The sequence below is a fragment of the Microcaecilia unicolor genome, chromosome 3 (genome assembly GCF_901765095.1).
Source record: "Microcaecilia unicolor chromosome 3, aMicUni1.1, whole genome shotgun sequence".
In the NCBI taxonomy this organism is placed as follows: Eukaryota; Metazoa; Chordata; class Amphibia; order Gymnophiona; family Siphonopidae; genus Microcaecilia; species Microcaecilia unicolor.
This window is the reverse complement of record NC_044033.1, coordinates 103,249,946-103,269,919: the sequence shown is the minus strand read 5'-3', so window position 1 is coordinate 103,269,919 and position 19,974 is coordinate 103,249,946. Positions and strand designations below refer to the sequence as shown.

Genomic DNA, 19,974 nt, shown 5'->3' with positions numbered 1-19,974 from the left:
TTACTTGGTAACAAGTGGAGAAACGTAAGGGGTTTACATGCTGATAGTATTAGCAGCCAGTGATAAGACGTGCTGCCTTATTTTGTACAATTTGTAAAACCTGAACTGAAGATTTAGGAAGACCTAGGGAAACCGTCTTTCAATAATCCAGGCCCGGATAGGACCAAGGCCTGTAAAGCCATTTGAAAATGATTTTGTGGTAGTAGCTAATGGACTTTGCATAACAAATTCAGCCTAGAAGAAGTGGATCGGGCAGTGTCTTAATAAGGGGTCTTTGTCAGTGAAGAGTCCAGCATTACCCCCAAACTGCACATCTCTTGGCAAATTGTCCACTTGCCCTGACTTACAGGGAAAAAAAAAAACGTAGAAAATGATGGCAAATAAAGGCCATATGGCCTAGTCAGTCTGCCCTTCCACACCAACTACTCAGCCCTAAAATCCCTTCCTCTCCATCAGAGAAGTTGTTTCTCCCTTGCTTTCTTGAATTCATATAGAAACCTTGGGGAGGGTATTCAAACATCCACCACCCTTTCAGTAAAGCAATATTTTATTAGGTTATTCTTGTCTACTCCCTTTCATCTTCATCTTATAAACTCCCTTTTCCAGAACTTCCTTCTCATTGAAAAAGACTCGCATCCTGTGCGCTTAGAGAGAATGGTTTAAATGTCTCTCTCATATCTCGCCTCTCCTGCCTTTTTTTTTTTTTACAAAGTATATATATTTAAACCTCTATCCACTTATGCTTGATGGCAAAGAGCATGGTCCATTTAGTAGCCACCATCGAGACAGACTCCATTTAGTTTATATCCTTTTGAAGATGTACTCTTCAGAAATGTATACAGTACTCCAAATGAGGCTTCCCTAAAGACTTTTACAGAGGCACTATCACCTCCACATTCCTGCTGGCCATTCCTCTCTCTATGCATTCAAGCATTCTTCTGGCTTTTGCAATCATGCTGTTGCCTTTTCTACTAGCTTAGCAACCGTAAGATCATCAGATTGATCACTCCAGGATCATGCATTTCTTTTGTGCACAGAAGTACTTCATCAGCCTATACTGCTCCCTTGGGTTTAGGCAGCTATAATATATGACTGTGCATTTTTAGCCTTAGATCTCAGCAGCCAAATTCTAGACCATTTCTCAAGCTCGCTGGATCCCTCATTCAAAATTTCCAGGAAATATATCCTTTTGCAGATTTTGATATCATTCATAAAGAGGCAAACAATTCCTGATATCCCTTCCACAATATTGTTTACAAATATGGTGAAAAAAAACTGGGTCAAGGACTGAGTGCTGCCACACACATTGATAATACCTCTTTCCTCAGCATGAAGTCCTTCACCTCCCACTTAACCAGTTCCTATCTCAGTCAATCATTTTAGGACCCATACCAAGAATACTAAGTTTATTAGTCACCTATGTGGAACAGTGTCAAGGACTTTACTGAAATCTATACAACATTTAGTGTGCTCCTCTGATCCAACTTTCTGGTCCCTCAGGTAAAGAAATTGATTAGATTTCTTTCCTTTCTAGTTTTACTAAAACTATGCTGCCTTGGATCCCGTAATCCATTTGATTCTAGGAACTGTACTGTTTTAGCAGCATCTACATGAATTTGTTCATCAGTGACCTAATTGAGAAGAAGTGCTCACAACACAAGAATACCAAAATGAACTTCTCTGAAACAAATGTTAAAATGAATGCAGACCACTTTGGTAGGACCACCAAATAATCTCATAAGAACAACAACAAAATGTGATTATATATATATATATATATATACACACACACACACACACACACACACACACAGTGCAGTCTGCTTAAGTGCAAGGGTCTGGGACCAAAGAAATACATGCACTTAACCAGAGCGTGCACTTAACCGTTGTGACACAAAGAAGCTTGACATCTGATAAACATATGTACAGTACTTTTTATTATACTACAGTATACAGTCTCCGTTAACTGACGTTAGGCTTACTTGAAGTAATCAGTCATAGTCCTCTGTACACTCTTGTGTCTGTGAGTTCCATAGACTACGTCTGTCAGTGGGTAAAAACTGTCATAGTTCTGACATCCAGTGGCCTCCAGATAGACCCACATGGTGTTGAGACTCTCCAGCTCTCTTGCAAACGTGACAGGAGGTTGTTGAATTTCGTCAGCATGTGCCTTGCTGCTCATTTCATCATCTGATTCATCATCAGCCATTGCCTGCGTGTAGGCACATATCTGGACATCAGTGCTGTTGTCAGCTGTTTGTAGATCGTAATCAACAGCTACATAGTGATGAAACAACTCTTCAGTAACACAGACTGGGATGTCAATAGCCGGTTCATCTGACGCGTTTGCAACAGCTGCATCTGTTTCGTCCCTCTCCACATCCCTAACAAAGCTTGCCTGCTTGTAGCAGTTCACAATGGTTGCCTGTGTAACATGATTCCAGGCTTCTTTCTGCATATGTAGGGAATCCAACAGTGATAGATTACGAGCCAGTTCAACAGCATATTTATCCTTGTCAGTCTGGTCATCCATAATGCTCATCAGATGACGTAGCACAAGAGCCCGATAATGTTGTTTGAAATTGGCTATTATGCCCTGATCCATAGGTTGGATCAGAGAGGTAGTGTTTGGTGGCAGGAAGACCACCTTGACGTTAGACAGCCTGACATCCCTGTGTGCAGCACAATTATCACAAAGCAACAAAATCTGACGCTTTTGTGCCCGCATTCTAGTGTCTAACTTCTTTAGCCACTGCTTCCAAATTTCCCCAGTCATCCATGAATTTACGTTAGCCTTGTATGACACAGGAAGTCGCTTAATATTCTTGAAGCAACGGGGCTGTTTGACGAGTGGTTCCAACTTCTCATTCCCATCCATATTGCAGCAAGGGAGGATCGTCAGTCGGTCCTACGACGTTTTACCTCCTGTAGTTTCGGCTTGTTTGAATGCAAGTGTTCCATCAGGAATCGCTCGCCAGTAGAGACCGTTTTCAGCAGCATTGAAAATGTCATGAGGTGCAAACTCGTTCAAGATGGTAGGAAGAACTGAAACAACCCAATTTTCAGCACCAAAGTCATCAGCGTCTTGTTTTTCACCATGCTGTTTCTTGAATTTTATGCTGTTCCTCTCCTTCCATCTTTCCAATTCAGTTAGTCCAAGACTTTCAGCTAGCTGATTAGCTTTCTCCATAAGCAGTGGACCACTGACAGGAAACTGTCTGCTCCTGACTTGAGAAAACCACAGAAGAAGAGCATCTTCTACCTCCTCAGTTTTTCCTGCCCGTTTTCATTTCCATTGTGGATTTGTATTGCTTTGCCAGTCTTCCAGAAGCTGGTCTTTCTGCTTCAAGGTACGAGAAATTTGACTGGGATTGACACCATATTCTTTAGCAATAGATGCTTGACTTTGTTTGTTTTCTAATTTTTTAAGAACTTCTATTCATTCAACCAGTGTTAAAGTCTTACAGTTGCGCGACGACGACTCCAGTGTACACTCTAACAACATTCCTTCACTTATTCTACCTGTGGCAGTTAAAGGGGCGGTAAATTTGAAATCTCGTTGGTTGTCACACACCAATCGGCTTCCATATTTCGTGTGCGCACTTATGCGGAGTCTTTCCTGCAGAGGAGCTGTCTTAAACCATGCATATAAGTGAATCTTGCACTTATCAGTGGTGCGCTAAACCGGTTTGTCCCCATAGAAATTGATGGCGCCAAAAACGGGATCGAAGTACAGCATGCAGTTAAACAGAGCATGTGCTTATCTGACGTGCACTTAAATGGAGTGCACTGTATGTATGTGTATATATATATATATATTAGTAAAAAAAGGCCCATTTCTGGAAGAAATGAAACGGGTGCTAGCAAGGTTTTCCTCGGGGTGTGTATGTTTGAGAGAGAGTGCGTGTGAGGGTGACTGTGTGAGAGAGAGAGAGAGAGTGAGTGTGTGTGTGTGTGACAGAGAGAGAGTGAGACTGGGTGCGAGTGTGTCTGTGAGAGAGAGAGTGTGTGTGTGAGATTGAGTGCCAGGGGCGGTCCCCCCTCCCTCCGAGTTCCAGGGTCGTTCCCCCTCCCCCCATCCCTCCCTCTGAGTTTGAGTCCCCCCCCTTCGAGTTTCAGAGTCCTCCCTCCGAGTTTCAGAGCCCCCCTCCCTCGGAGTTTCAGGGTCCCCTCCTCCCTCTCTCCCAGTTCCAGGGTCCCCCCTCCCTCCCTCCCTCTCAGTTCCAGGTTCATTGTCCCTCCCTTCCTCCCTCCCTCCCTTCTAGTTCCAGGCCACCTCTCTACAAATTTTAAAAGTCATCTTCACTTACCTCGTTGGGGTTACGTCGGCCGCCAGCAGCGGTAAAAGGCATGCAGGCTCGGCCCTTCTCTCTCTCTCAGCTGTGGTCCCGCCCTCATTTCCTGTTTCCGCAAGGGCGGGACCACAGCTAAGACAGAGAGAAAGCCTGAGCCTGCACGCGTTTTACCGCTGCTGCAGTCCGCCGTAACCCTGACTTTGTAAGTGAAGATGACTTTTAAAAATCGGAAGGAGGGGGCCTGGAACTGGAAGGGAGGGAGGGACAACGACACCCTCATGCATGTGACATCGCGTGTGACGAACCAGGAAGTACGCTAACGTCAGAACAGGAGATGGATACAGCGTTACAGGCAGCACGAGAACCCTACAGCCCTTCACTGCCATGGAGTCAGCTTCAGAACGTTGGAGGAACGGGGAAGCTTCTGTTCAGTGAGGACCTGAGGGGTTTCAAACACTCATTTAGGCAAGATTCCCTTTTGAGAGGCTAGATGCTATAACCCAGGCAAGGGGCCCTCCTTTTAGCATTCTCAATTCCCAGCTAGGGAACAGTGCCTTTATGCAGACAGGACTGCTGGAGTTGTTGGGGCGCAGAAACATCTGGAGGGTTCAGAGGGGCACAGTGAAGGACAAGGGGTCTTCTTTTCAGAGGAACAGAGAGGGGGACAGCTGTCGCAATTCTTTGAGCAGTGAACCAAGATAATGTCAGACCAGTAACATCATGGAGGCTGTGCCCTGGAAATTTTCCATTGCTTCACAGTTGGCAAGAAATAGGCAGTGCAGTCCACATTAGACAGGCTGTTGGCCTTCGGAGCAGTGGTTTCCATACCCAAGGAAGAGTGGGGCAAAGGCAGATATTCAATTTATTTCAGGGCCTGCATTTCTGGACAGAGACCTTATGTTCCATGATAGTAGCTAGAGCCAACTCAAGAGTTTGTGGCGCCCAGGACCAACTTTTGTTTTTGTGCCTGCCTCCCCCATGCCCCTGACTCCCACCTGTCTGAACCCCTACATTAAATATTTTATTCCTCTTTTCCTAGCTTTTTTATTTATTTATTTATTTATTTATTTATTTAATTTGACAATTTACACGAATATACATATTGTATCAGGAAAAACAGAGATAGTAAAATTCAAATAAAGAATTCTCTTTCATAAACCAAGCAATTATACATCATAATTTCTACTCTTCCTTAGACCACTACATGTGGGGGGTTAGTCTTTTAACCAGGAGAACATAAGATATATATAATAAAGAAAAATGGCCTGACTCATATTCTACCCTCTTATCCCTTGTTAACAGTATGTTCAAACTATGTTGGATTCACATTGGAGAGCTTTTTCTGTTCCAGAAAAAACTTTAACTGATCTGGTTCAAAGAAAACGTATTTTACATTCAGATATTTGGTTAAACATTTACATGGGTACGCCAACAAAAAAGTGGCTCCTAAAGCCCTGGTTTCTTCCCTCAGTGATAGAAATACTTTTCTCTTATCCTGTGTAGTCTTTGTAACGTCCGGAAATATCCAAAGCCTTGAGCCACAGAAAATCTTCATAGAATTCTTAAAGTATAGTTTTAATAATGAATTCTTGTCTTGTTCGAAGACAAAAGAAATTAAAAGTGTTTGACGCTGAGATATCACTGACAAAGATTGTTCCAAGAATGCTGTTAAATTTTGTAAACTATTTCCAGCTTCAACTTGAGTTTCTTCCCTCAATTCCCCCTGACTTTTCTTTTGCAAGGAAATATAAAAGATTTTGTTCAATGGAGGTATAAGTGAAGGGGAATATTGCAGAATCTCAATTAAATATTTTCGAAATAGTTCCATTGGAGCAATGCCATCTACCACTGGGAAATTCAAAATCCTTAAATTTAAACGTTTATTATAATTTTCAATTTGCTCTATTTTCCTCATCATCAACGTTTTATCTTTTATTATAGTCATATTAACTGCTTTCAGCGTTGTTAAATCTGTTTCAATTGACTCAAACTTTGTTATATACTCAATTTTTACTTTCTCCACAATTTCTGTCAAGGTATTTACTTTACTCACTAGAAGTCTGGTCTCCCGGGCAGTATTCGTCACTATTTTTGTCAGGGCCTGAATAGCCTTCCAAATCCAACGTTACCACCGGTGGGGTTGTTAACTCCAAAGATAATTCCTCTGCTCGGTCTGGGGTGGCGCCGTCATTTTCGGGCCTGTCTCCGTCGCCTTCCGATGAGATCAGGTCCAACATCCCCCCTCTCTCACGAGCAGGACACGGCGGGGTGTTAAACTCCGGCGGTGAAAGAGATGTTTCAACAGCCTGGAATGGTGTCGCTCCTTCGGCATCATTCACAGCGGCTTGCACCACGCCGGTTCCTCTAGGGCAACTTGAAACAAAACGATCCAGCGTTGTCTGGAGAGGCGTAGAGGTGAGGAGCACCGACTGCGTATTCCTCACCACACCTTTTCTCTTAGTGTGAGGCATTAGATTTTTCTCCGATTTGTATTTTCAAGGAAAGAGAACAACATCCAGCAGCACCAGAGCGTTCAGCCTCGAGTGTGAGTCGCCATCTTGGACACGCCCCCTCCTCTTTTCCTAGCTTTAAAGCTCCACCCCCCCCCCCATTTTTTCTTCTTTATTTTTCCCAGCTTTTCTCCTGCTGCCTTAGTGTCCTGGAATGTTCTTTCATTTTAGCAACCCCCCTCAGCCCATCTCTCTCTAGAAAACTCCCCCCGCCAACAGTAACTTCCACAATTCCATCCACTCTTTCCCCCTCCAACAGCAACTTTCACAATTCTGACCTCTCTTCCCCCCCACAGCAACTTTCACAATTCCGACCTCTCTTCCACCCCAATAGCAACTGTCACAGTTCTGCCCTCCCTTCCCCCCCTCCAATAGCAACTTCAACAATTCCATTCTTTCTTCCCCTCCCCCAACAACTTCATCAATTCTACTACTACTACTACTACTTAGCATTTCTATAGCGCTACTAGGGTTACGCAGCGCTGTACAAGTTAAAACGTGGGGAAGGACAGTCCCTGCTCAAGAGAGCTTACAATCTAAAGGTAACAAACTATGTAGTCAGTGTAGTCAGTGTATCGTGAATGGGGAAGGTGGTTAGGCGCCAAAGGCAAGGGAGAAGAGATGGGTTTTGAGTAAGGACTTAAAGATGGGTAGGGAGGGCGCATGGCGTATGGGCTCGGGGAGTCTGTTTCAGGCATAAGGTGATGCGAGGCAGAAGGGACGGAGTCTGGAGTTAGCGGTGGTGGAGAAGGGTACAGATAGGAGTGATTTGTCCTGAGAGCGGAGGTTATGGGTGGGGACATAGGGGGAGAGGAGGGTAGAGAGGTAATGGGGGGCTGCAGATTGAGTGCATTTGAAGGTCATTATGAGAAGCTTGAACTGAATACGGTAGTGAATCGGGAGCCCCCCCCCTCCCCCCCCCCCAGGACTCAGAACAAGATTGGGCCCCTTACCTGCAGAAGCTCTGGTGGAAAAGCTGTTCTTTTCAGGTTGCCAGAGCAGCGGCAGTGGCAGAAGAGGCAGGAAGCAGAGGCAATCAGCGGCAGACAGCAGTAGAAGAGGCAGACAGCAGATGCTGTTGGCAGCGGGCCAAAATAAAAAGAATGTGGTAGACACTGAAACATCCCTCTCCTCCCTGCAAGACACGCTGGGATTGGCTGTTGGGCATCCAATCCCACCATACCTTGCAAGTTGCAACCAGCGTGTGTTCAGGGAGAGGGGGGTGAGAGGGGGCAGTTCCAAGGTGCTCCGTGCACCTATCAAGAGGCTAGTTCCAGCGTCGGCGTCTAGCAGAGGGAGAAGTTAAGAGAAGAGGAAAGCATGAAGCAAGCTGCCTGGCGCCTGAGGAGGCAGGACTGAAGGTAAAAGAAGGTTTTTTTTTTTCTTTTTTTAACCTATGGGCCGGTGATGTCACGGGCTAGGTTGTTTGGTGCCCTTTAGCACCGGCACCCTGGACCAGAGCCTCACCTGGTCCATAGGCTGAGCCTGCCCTGATAGTAGCGATTTGCAAGACACAGTTTCTTACGGCTTTAGATCTCAAAGACGCATATCTCCACATTCCAATTTGGAATATCAGAGTATCACAGGTACCTCTGGGTTGCTGTCCTGGGATCTCATTACCATTTCAGGTCTTGTCCTATGCTGTGGGGAAGGTACAGTATATGTTTTTGAAGGTAATGGTGGTGACAATGGATGCCAGTCAGTTGGGGAACTCACTTTCAGATTTAAGTGGCCTAGGCTTTTTGGTTGATGTACAGTCTTCAAACAAGGGTTATTTGCAACGCTCAGAAGGCCTTTGAGCAGTTTGGTGTGAGGCAAAGCTGTTCATGTCTTTTACAATAATGCCACAGTGGTGGCATATGTCAGTCTTCAGGGAGGTACAAAGAGTTTGGCAGTGGCTCAGGGTTGCCTTATTATTATTGAGATATGCCAGGGGCCAGCTTAAAACTTTGTCTGCAGCTCGTGGTGGGAACCTAAAATGTTCAGGCAGATTTTAACAGCAGGGACTCCCTATTTCTGGGGGAGTGACCTCTGTGAATGCAGCCTTTTCTTTTGTTTGGAACCATTGGGGCAGCCCTCTTATAGACCCAATGACCACAATAGCATTTCTTCAGTTGGAGGAAAGAGAGGTTCCAGAGATCCTTAAGGCTCATGCCACTAGAGAAGTGACAATGTTTTGAGTGGAAATACACATGATTTTGGCCTCAGAAATTTGCAGGACTGCTACTTAGTCTTTGCATTCCTGGTTGAATGTTTGGACCAGAATGGAGGATGCCTGTGGTGAAGGTGTGCTTAGGGCTTTGGTTTTGGTGTCCTGCTCAGTGTAAGGGTTGCTTTGTTACATCTCACACATTTTGACAGGTGTGATAGATGACAGGGATGGAGAAATTTATTTTTTCCTGTTAATTTTTTTTTCTTGCTTGAGTTCTTCCAGACCAGTCCAGTCCAGAATCTGTCCTGTCACAAGATGGTAATTCAGTAGAAGAGTAATTGTAGAAGTGTTTGGCTCAGTGCTTGTTGTATATAATTTGTTTTAGTGTTGGGTGCAGTTCTTCGACAGAGGATTCTCCACTCCCCGCCTGTTGGCATACTCAGGAAGAACATTACGCTTTTTTAGAAAAAAAAGTACTGAAGAGAAGCAGACTGCACTGTGCAAATTATAGGGTGGAGCTCGGTCTTTTGTTCTCTGTCTCTGGTAGAGAGGTACAACCCATACATCTGAACTGGTCTTGTAGGATTCAAGGAAAGCATATTAGCAGGTAAAGACAAAATTTCTGCACATGAAATCATTTTAGAAAAAATTTTGGTTGTGCTTTCAAGCTTATTCCATCTGCTACTGAAATCTTATACATCACCTGTTTTATTTTACAGTCTTTGTAATCGGACTAAGGCTTTGAAAGAAGAAGATCTTGAGACATATACTGCTGTTGTGCTTCACCAAAGCATGTTGAATGGATGCCTTTTACCTGAGGATATTCATATTGACAGTAGTGGAGTCAAAGATGAAAAGCAGATGAGGTAACATGAAGTAATACTGTGACACATTTTTATTTATTTATTTTTATTAATTTGGAACCTATCATCATAGGTGAAGAACTAGAAATTAAACACAACATTATAATTAATATAAAAACAAAACAAATAGGTTTTAGTTACAAGGCCAGGTCAACACACACAAAAATAAGCATGACTCAATCCATAAATGACCATTTTCATTCTATAAAAAATATATCTCTGAATGCACTGTGGAGAAAATCCAGACAGAATGAAACATCTAAATATTCTTCCCTCTCTGTACCAAATTCTTCTGTTACAAATATTAGTTATAATGAACTGGCACTGTGTCCTACAAAGTTGCATTTTGGCAATATTAGTTATAGTTATCAGTGCTACTATGTAAAGTCATCTTCAACATAAAAATGTTAAACATAGGGCCCTGTTTCTTAAGGTGTGCTAGCGTTTTTAGCACGTGCTAGACACCCATAGAAATATTATGGGCATTTACATGGTTGGCATGCGCTAATGCTTAGCACTCGCTAAAAACGCTAATGCACCTCTAGTGAGGCTTAGTATACAGGGCCCATAATTTGTTATGAATGAGACCCATGATGTTAACTTAAACATCAGGCCTACTTGCATTAAACATCTAGGGACTAATATTCAGGAGGACTTATGTGACTAGCAGCATGAACCTACTGCATAAATCCTTTTTTTTTAAATTCTGCCCTCCCTGTGTAATGGTTAATATTTGCTACTTGTTCTGCCGGACCCAAAAACAGGAAGTTACATCAGAGCTTGATTAACATCCTTTTTCTGTGTCAAGCAGAGCCAGTGACAGCATTCAGAGGGGAATGTCCCTGTGCCTTCCTTTTGCTTGCTGCAGCCGCCACAGCCATGGTGAAGACAAAAACAACAGATTGGCACAGGAGCTTCAGACCACCTAAAATGAGCGAGCCAGAGGAAGGGGGAGAGGAGACAGGGAGACAAGTCAGGGTAATGCAGAATACTGGGGAGGCAGGAAGAGATGGGGCAATGTAAGATATAGGGGGTAGGGAGAGACAGAGTAGTGCAGACCATGGAGTGGGGGGGAAGAGTTGGGGCAATATAGGGTATGAGAGTGGGGAAAGGCAGAGCAATGCATAATATGATAGGATAGGCAATGCAAAATACAGGGGTGGAGACAGACTGAGCAATGAAGAATATGGGGGGGGGGGGGGAGATGAGTTAATGCAGGATATAGAGGGAGATAAGGCAATATTAGATGGTTAGCGGTGGGGAGAGAGAGATGGGGTAATGAGGGATGATGGTTTTCTTTTTGTGATAGTGGTGATGCAGAGAGGAGGAGAAACAGAGTGATGGTAGATGGTAGATGGTTGGGGGCGGCACCGAGAGAGGGGGCAGTACTGGTTGGTGATGGTGTGTAAGAAGGAAGATATGGATGATGATGGTAGGGGGAGAGACATAGAGGTGATGCTGGATGGTGAGGGGGAAGAGTGATGGGTCGATGATGGAGAGAGAGGAGAAATGCTGGATGGCAGGGGAAGACAGGGACAGATGTTGGAAATCGGGGATGGAAGAAAGAAAAATAAAAGCAAGAAAAAAAAAAAAGAAAGTGAGATGGTGGACATGAACAGAGGGTAGGAGAAAGGAAGAGAGGGGAAATGCACATTGATGGCAGGGAACGGAAGAGAAGAGAAAGGAGGAGATGCCGCTTATGGATGGAGGGAAAGGGAAGAGCTGGAAACTAGATAGATTTGAGAAGAAAGCAGAGAAATGGAAGAAAGTTGTGTGTGGAAGATGGACGTAGGGCAGGGAGTAAAGAAGCAAGGAGGAGAGAAAAGAAATAGTGAATGGGCAGGAGGCCCTGGAAACAGAGAGTTCATAGCACAGAGACAGGGAACAAGATGATCAGAAAAATAAAATTACCAGACAGCAAAGGTAAGAAAAATTATTTTATTTTCAGTTTATTAATTGAATCGTGTTAGTTCTGAGAATTTACACTGAACAGGAGGAAATGGGAGGGGGAATTCTTTATGTGATTAATCGCACAATTAAAATTTTCGGGTGATTACATTTTTTTTTATTGATGTGCAGCCATAATATAAAGTTATACCTGCTATTTGCATGTTGGCCCTTAGATACGGTAACTTATGCAGATAATAGCTGAATACTACCATTATCCATAAAATTATAGCACTGCTCTGAAAATTTCTCTTAAAGTTTGATTTAAGGGTAAAGGCATGTCACTTTGCTTAAGGAACTTTTCCTTAAGACAGGAGTTCTTAAACTTTTTCGGTTCACGGCACCCTTAGTGTCTGAGCAATTTGTCGTGGCACCCCCCCTCAACCACATGGGTCTCCACACCCTTCCTGGCCATATGGGTCTCTGCCCCCCCCCCCCCCCCCCCCCCACGGTCACATAGGTCTCCCTTTCCCTGCAGCCCCTGTCCTCCCATAAATCCAGCACACCTCTTTCTTCCCCTAATCCAGCATTGCTAGCTACCTTCCTTCGTGCATATTCAGGATCACTGCCACTTCCTTCTCCTTCCCCCACCGCTGCTGCAGTGCTTGCAGCTTACATTTTCGGACCGTCCACGATTCACACAGGCACTCTGGGGCCTTCCCAGTCTTCCATGTCTTGCCCTTTCTGATGCAGCTTTCTGTTGTGAGAGCCAGACGTGGCAGAGGGAAGTCTCTGCAGTGCCTGTGTGAATTGCGGACGGCCCAAAAATGTAAGCTGCAAGCACTGCAGCAGCGGCGGGGGAAGAAGCAGGAAGTGGCAGATTCCAGACTTGCGGGAGGGGAAAGTAGGGAGTGATGCTGGATTGTGGGCGGCGGGAGGGAGCCCTCATTTCCTGTTTGCAGAATGGCGGGACCAGAGGCACAGCTGAAACAGAAGCAAAGCGAAGGCAGTCTGAAGCGCCATTCCGTGCCTGCTCGACTTCACTGTTGCTGGCGGACCACGAGGTAAAACGTTTAAAAAAACGGACGGCACTTACGAATGGGAGGGGCAGCCGCACACGTCCTGCTTGCACTCGGAGGCCACAGAGAGAGAGGGAGGGAGGCGCGGGGTTGTGCGACTCAGACGACAGTGGGTGCATGGAACTCGGAGGGCACAGGATGAGAGAGGGGGAGGGCATGGGACTAGAGAGGGAGGGAGGGGGTCCTGGAACTCCATCAGAAGGGGAGGGGCGGTCCTGGAACTGGAAGGGGAGGGGCAGGTACTGGAACTCGAAGGGGAGGGGGGGAGGATGGGGGAGGGGCGGGGGAGCGGCGGGTCCTGGAACGGAGGAGAGGGAGAGAGGCAGGTAGGGGGGCATGGAACTCGGAGGGAGGCAGGTAGGGGGGTATGGAACTCTGTGGGGAGGGGGGCTGGAAGGAGGGAGGGGGCCCTGGAACCTTGCTGGTGCCCGTTTCCTTTCTGTTGGAAATGGGTCTCTTTTACTAGTATCTACATAGTTTGTTATTCTTTATCCACAGTATATATAATCCATCCTTCAAAGTTTATTGATAATTTTCCAACTGTTTCAATTTGAGTAATTATCTGCAAGATCTCAAGATGCTGCTGAGGCCGCCTACAGTTGCGAGGCTACAACCATGCTCAGTCTGAATAGTGCTCCCCCAAATTCATGACAAAAATGAAACAATGAAAAATACTCAAGAAAATAGTCCCAACTTGTATATCCTCGACTCAAGCTGCATAGTAATATATTTACCAATTCCAGCTGAGTTTCAGTAATCTTCATGAAGATTGGCCTGTTCAGTTGAAAATCACTGCATTAGTTTGTTGTGTTGTTACTATATTTTGAGGATTTTAGGAATTAGTACAACCATTGTAGCTGGTTAGAGGTGAATGACTAGGTGTTTTCTTGTGATGGTTTTTGAAATATTGCACAAATGTTCCCACATTTATCCCTCCCCTTGAGATGCATTGTCTGATTTTGGTTCTCTGTACATAGTGCTCCAACACTTTCTGCTTAACTTTCCCTAATTCTGTGGATCATGCTCCTTTTGGAGGAAACTGCAATCGCTGCCTCTTTGCCTGAGCATGTGGTGGGTACAGAGAGAAACAGCCTGCTTCAGTTATTTTCCCATGCAGCAGCCATTAACAATTCTGAGTACTTCGGGGACATCTCAGGAGTCAGGATTCTGATTTTGCGCAGTCATGAAAGCTGTAGGATAAAGCCAGGCTGGGGTCCACATTTCTTGTCAAAACTTATCCCAGAAGCAAGTCTACAAACTGACAATGTTTGTTTGTTGTTTTTTTTAGTTTAAAAGTTGAGAGCTTTTCTCTGAGGGTTCACACAAACTGGTGGTTGTAATGGCAACCAAAAAGAAACTATCAGGTTGGCAAAACAGGAAAAGAAAAGCAGCAAAAAAAAGAGGCCATTCAGAGGCAAGCAGGAGTACTATATGGTGAGCACTCTCAGGAGGAGGAGGAAGAAGAAGACCAATCAGGTACAAGTACCTTTGGAGGAAGCCCATCGAAGAAGCTCATTGCCAACCAACAATCAGCAGCTTCCAGTTCATTTACTCTCACTGATGATGATTTCTTGAAAGGAACAGCAATAAACGTGGAAGAGCAAAGTGGGCTGCCATGCACTTTAGATACCTTTGAGGAAGAACAGCTTAGGCCAGAATCATCATTAGCTTCATCAACTTCAGATTTATTGTTACTTGAGCTATTTGATCCATCAAAATGGCCAAAACTCACTGACAAAGTAAGAATTACTCTCACAGAATCAGAACCTGTTCATAAGAAAGGCATTTTGTATCCTGCAAACTCTAGTGGATGCAAGTTCAGCGATATGTACTACAACTGAAAAATGGAAAATGGTGAACTCCTGCCAAGACCGTGGATGCAAGTTCAGCGATATGTACTACAACTGAAAAATGGAAAATGGTGAACTCCTGCCAAGACCATGGTTACTGTACTCAGTTTCCACAGATCGCATGTTCTGTTTCTGCTGCAAACTGTTTGCACCAAAAGATCCAAGCGAATCATCCAGTAGTTTTATATTGACTGGCTACAGCAACTGGAGGAGTGTATCCAAAGCACTGCATACACAAGAAACAAGCCTGGCTTATATGAAACATTCAAAAATGTGGATCAACTTCAGAAAGGATCTCAAAAACAAAACTACACTTGATTCACAATGTGAAAGGCTGTATGAGCTAGAAAAAAGCATTGGTGAGATGTAATTGCAAGACATCAAGATAAATTTCTTGGATCCCAATGTCTGGCTCTACAAGGCTCATCTGATGAGCTGTTCGAAAGAAATAACGTCAACTTTCTTAAACTGGTTGAACTATTTGAAAAGTTTGATTCTGTCATGGCGGCTCATATAAGGAGGGTTTTAAGACAGGAATCCAAGATACATTATTTGAGCAAAGACATACAAAATGAAATTTTTACAATTTTGGGCAAGGCCACCACTGAAAAGATCTTGTCTGAAATCAAGAAAGCAAAGTACTATTCTATAATATTGGACTGTACACCAGATGTCAGTCACAGCAGATGACTGTTATTATTCACTTTGTTTCCTTTAAAGAAGGAAGCATAGACGTTGAAGAACATTTCCTAGGCTTCCTAGAAGTGCATGACTCTACTGGAGAGGGTTTATGTGACACTGTTATCAATCAACCGCGCACCTGGAATCTTTATTTATTTAACATATTTATACCCCACATTTTCCCACTAGTTGTAGGCTCAATGTGGCTTACACAATAACATGGGTAGGCTATAGTTCAGTATAATATCATTAAACAATGTCATAGTAAAAAATTAATCGTAAACGTATCGTGTAAGACACAAAGATAATAAAAGATAATGGAAAAACATTAGGGTCCATAAATTTTGCTGGAAAGAAAGAAACTAAGTAATGTCTGGATGGTACGCCTTCTTGAACAGGGTGGTCAATGACGGCAATTCAATGACCCATGTAACCTATTTACATTGACAGCTATTTTTTACTAATTTATATTGAGGAGCTGAAGTCTAGTGACATGTGGAAAACATCTCAGAGGACAAGAATGCTTTCCTAGATACACCCCATGGAATTTTGCAATTATGGGCCTGCATAATTTAATATATCATTTGTAATAGCATGCATAATATTTTTTTTTTGGGGGGGGGGGGGGGTTAGTTCACACCTTTTCAGCGGTGGTTCATGGTGAGTTACATTCAGATAATAAACATAGTTCACTTTTCTCTTAGAGGGCTTACATTTAATTTTATAGCACGTCATCTAGATTGAGCAAGCAAGAAGGCAAATATTGCTAGCTTATTTTATAAAGCCATAGGTACCTATATATTTTAATGAAATAGTAGGGTATACCAGAAGAAATTGTGACTAGATTGAAGCTGTGGACATTTACATTTGCTGAGTAGCAGTAAATACTTTCAATTTATGTGCATATATGCATAATTTATGCACAGCTCCACCTGTACTGTGCCCCAGAATACATCTAAATACAGGTCACATAAAAGTATGCACCTTCTTAGCAATGTACATATACCCTAGGGTAATTTTATAAAAGCTCTTTTATGTGCAAAAAAAAGTTGATAAATGGGCCAATGATCAGAGGCAAACATGGGCACCCGCGTTTCTTTGCCCTATGAGCAGAGCCAGTGAGCACGTGCAACAATGAGCTCGCTGGCTCTGAGTGCAAGTAGCATTCAAATGTATGCTAAACATGGCATTAGGTATTCCGCCCTAGTGCTCAGCAAGAAGCGTGCCAGGCATTGGTACTGCTTCCATGGCAAACCCTATTTTAGCTCAGAATTATGGTTTACGGAGCATTGGGGAGGAATGGGGATCCCTACCCAGCATGAATTTGCATGCTTACAGCCCCCTCTCCAAGAAAAGGGGCTGGAGGCCCGGTGGGACCTCCAACCCCAAGGCCCCCCCATGAAAAACAGTTTCCCTGACCTAGTGCCCCCGCAATCCCCCTGTACCTTTTGAAATAGGAGGAGGGAGGTGCACCTCCTTCTGCGAGTGCCACCTTCAAAATGGAGTTCCTCCCTCCTGCCTTAAAAGTTACAGGAGAAGGGGATTTTTTTTTTTTGGGGGGGGGGGGGGCATTAGGCCACCAGGGCTTGGTGGAAAGTGCCCACTGGGCCACCAGGGAAACCTTTTCACGGGAGTGGGGGGGGAGGGGGGCGGGGTCTGGTGTTACTCTTACAGGTCCGGGCTTTTTTTTTTTTTTTTGACAGCCTGGAACTGTCCAACAACACGTGCCCAAGGCACAATCCTCCCGCAGAAGACCCCTGATGATCAAAACTAATAGCACACATAAATTTGCATTCTAATAGTTTTGATCATTGGGGCTTTATTTCTCCTCGTTGTTCTGGTGCTAATTTTAGAGGGCTGTTCAGAACAGCGTGGGGAATTTCATTATCTACCCCAAAATTACCCCCAGCAACTCTCCAGAGCAAAAGAGAATCAACAGGGCAGTGCAGGTATAATGAAAGTCACTAGACTCTGTATTTTTGCAGTTGGAGGCAGACCTTATGTGTCTATAAGATGAGAGAGAGGGTTGAAAGGACTGAGATGAGATAAAGAAAGAATAGAGAAGTTGGGCATATAGGGGGTGATTCTATAACTTGAGCCAAGATGTAGGCATCATAATGGGGCCCACTTAGCACCAGTTCTATAAAGGTACTTAGGCATGTCTAAGTCATAGAATATTAGCACAAACATGCATTGGCATGGCAGATTGTAGGCACGCTCACATACAGTAGCTCAGTGGCTGGTGTAAGTTGGTGTGCCATGCAATTTGCACAACTGATAGCATTCTATAAGTTCCATACCTTGCTTGGTGACACACCCATAGCCTGCCTATGCTTTGCCCAGGTGTTCGCCTCCTTCGCAGGTATATGCTAAGCAATTTTGGTGCTTGCTGTACATTAAGTAGAACATGTGCAGAGTGCCAGATTGAACTCTGGCCACCTTGTAGGCAGACTGGATGGACTATGCAGGTCTTTATCTGCTGGCATTTGCAATGTTACTTTATAGAATAGCACCTAGTACTTATTCACATCAGAGGTGCCAATAATTTGTGTTTATGTGCATAAGTACTACTCTTCTATAAACTATGCACTTACTTGGCACTTGATAGTAGGCACCAGGTCATAGAATGAGGGAGATCATGGGGGGAGGGGGTTGAAAGAGAGTAAGGAAATTGACAGGGAAGGCAGTGAGTGTTGAAGAAATGAGAAGCTGGAAATAAAGGTGAAGAGGAACAGGGAGAGACTAGAAGGGTGAGATTGAGAGCTGGTATTGGAATGGAGAGTGGTAGTGGAAGATAAAGTTGGTGAAAAAGTTGCAAGGGACAGTGTTAAGAGTCTGGCCAGCAGAGCTGGCCCCAAGGTATCTGACACTCTAGTCAAGCCTTCAGATGTGCCCACACTATGTCCACCTTCTCCCGTTTCCCTCCCTTTCCCCTTGAGGTGTCCATCATCTGCTCTTCATTCTCTGTCCCTTGAGGTGTCCAGCCTCTCATGTTCCCTTCCCTTCCAAGTCCTCAGCCTCTCCCATACCACCAAACACCCAGTATTGTGCCTTTTCTTCCCTATCTGGAGCTGCACTGGTGTTTCTGCTGATACAGCTAAATGCTGTGCTCTACCAGGCCAGCCATTAAGCAGCATGAGAGCAACTGGTGTGGGACCTTGAACAAATGCACAGTCAAGGCCTGCTGCATCCCACACCCTCCGAATATCCTGTTCAGAGAGGACGGGACACAGCAGGCCTTGAGCGTGTGCATCTACTCAGGGTCCCTCACTGGCCATTTTCATTGTACCTTTAGGGCTGCCAGCTGATGACTCCTACACTGACACTACCCCCAGCTTTGTTCAGCCCTGAGTGGAGGAGTAGCCTAGTGGTTAGTGCAGCGGACTTTGATCCTGGGGAACTAGGTTCGAATCCCACTGCAGCTCCTTGTGACTGTGGGCAAGTCACTTAACCCTCCATTGCCCCAGGTACAAAATAAGTACCTGTATATATGTAAACCGCTTTGAATGTAGTTGCAAAATACCACAGAAAGGCGGTATATCAAGTCCCATTTCCCTTTCCCTAGGTGGAAGCCTACTCTGCCTAGTGGTAGGACCAGCTCTACGGGTGAGAAATGGAGGGGTGGGGTGGGGGGAAGAGACTGAATGAGAATGAGGAGAGGATGAGAGCCAACTACAGATGGAGGCATTTGCAGGAAAAGTTCAATGGAAAAGAAACCACCAAAGGTTAGACAAAAAAATTTTATGTTGTAAAAAAAATGTAAGTAGTTTTGCATAATTTTGTTTTATTCTGTGCATAATGTTGGTTTTCTCTGTACATACAGTGGGGGAAATAAGTATTTGATCCCTTGCTGATTTTGTAAGTTTGCCCACTGACAAAGACATGAGCAGCCCATAATTGAAGGGTAGGTTATTGGTAACAGTGAGAGATAGCACATCACAAATTAAATCCGGAAAATCACATTGTGGAAAGTATATGAATTTATTTGCATTCTGCAGAGGGAAATAAGTATTTAATCCCTCTGGCAAACAAGACCTAATACTTGGTGGCAAAACCCTTGTTGGCAAGCACAGCGGTCAGACGTCTTCTGTAGTTGATGATGAGGTTTGCACACATGTCAGGAGGAATTTTGGTCCACTCCTCTTTGCAGATCATCTCTAAATCATTAAGAGTTCTGGGCTGTCGCTTGGCAACTCGCAGCTTCAGCTCCCTCCATAAGTTTTCAATGGGATTAAGGTCTGGTGACTGGCTAGGCCACTCCATGACCCTAATGTGCTTCTTCCTGAGCCACTCCTTTGTTGCCTTGGCTGTATGTTTTGGGTCATTGTCGTGCTGGAAGACCCAGCCACGACCCATTTTTAAGGCCCTGGCGGAGGGAAGGAGGTTGTCACTCAGAATTGTACGGTACATGGCCCCATCCATTCTCCCATTGATGCGGTGAAGTAGTCATGTGCCCTTAGCAGAGAAACACCCCCAAAACATAACATTTCCACCTCCATGCTTGACAGTGGGGACGGTGTTCTTTGGGTCATAGGCAGCATTTCTCTTCCTCCAAACACGGCGAGTTGAGTTCATGCCAAAGAGCTCAATTTTTGTCTCATCTAATGTGCTTCTTCCTGAGCCACTCCTTTGTTGCCTTGGCTGTATGTTTTGGGTC

At 44.5% G+C, this 19,974-nt stretch overlaps 1 protein-coding gene across 2 annotated transcripts in view; it reads left to right on the top strand.

Moving 5' to 3' along the window:
- Positions 1–19,974, top strand: part of KIZ (kizuna centrosomal protein) — a 304,318-nt gene that overhangs the window by 125,581 nt on the left and 158,763 nt on the right. For both annotated transcript variants that reach the window (XM_030196224.1, XM_030196225.1), the window contains exon 7: positions 9,677–9,823. In XM_030196224.1, coding sequence (XP_030052084.1) covers positions 9,677–9,823 — 147 coding nt within the window. The remainder of the gene's footprint in view (positions 1–9,676; positions 9,824–19,974) is intronic.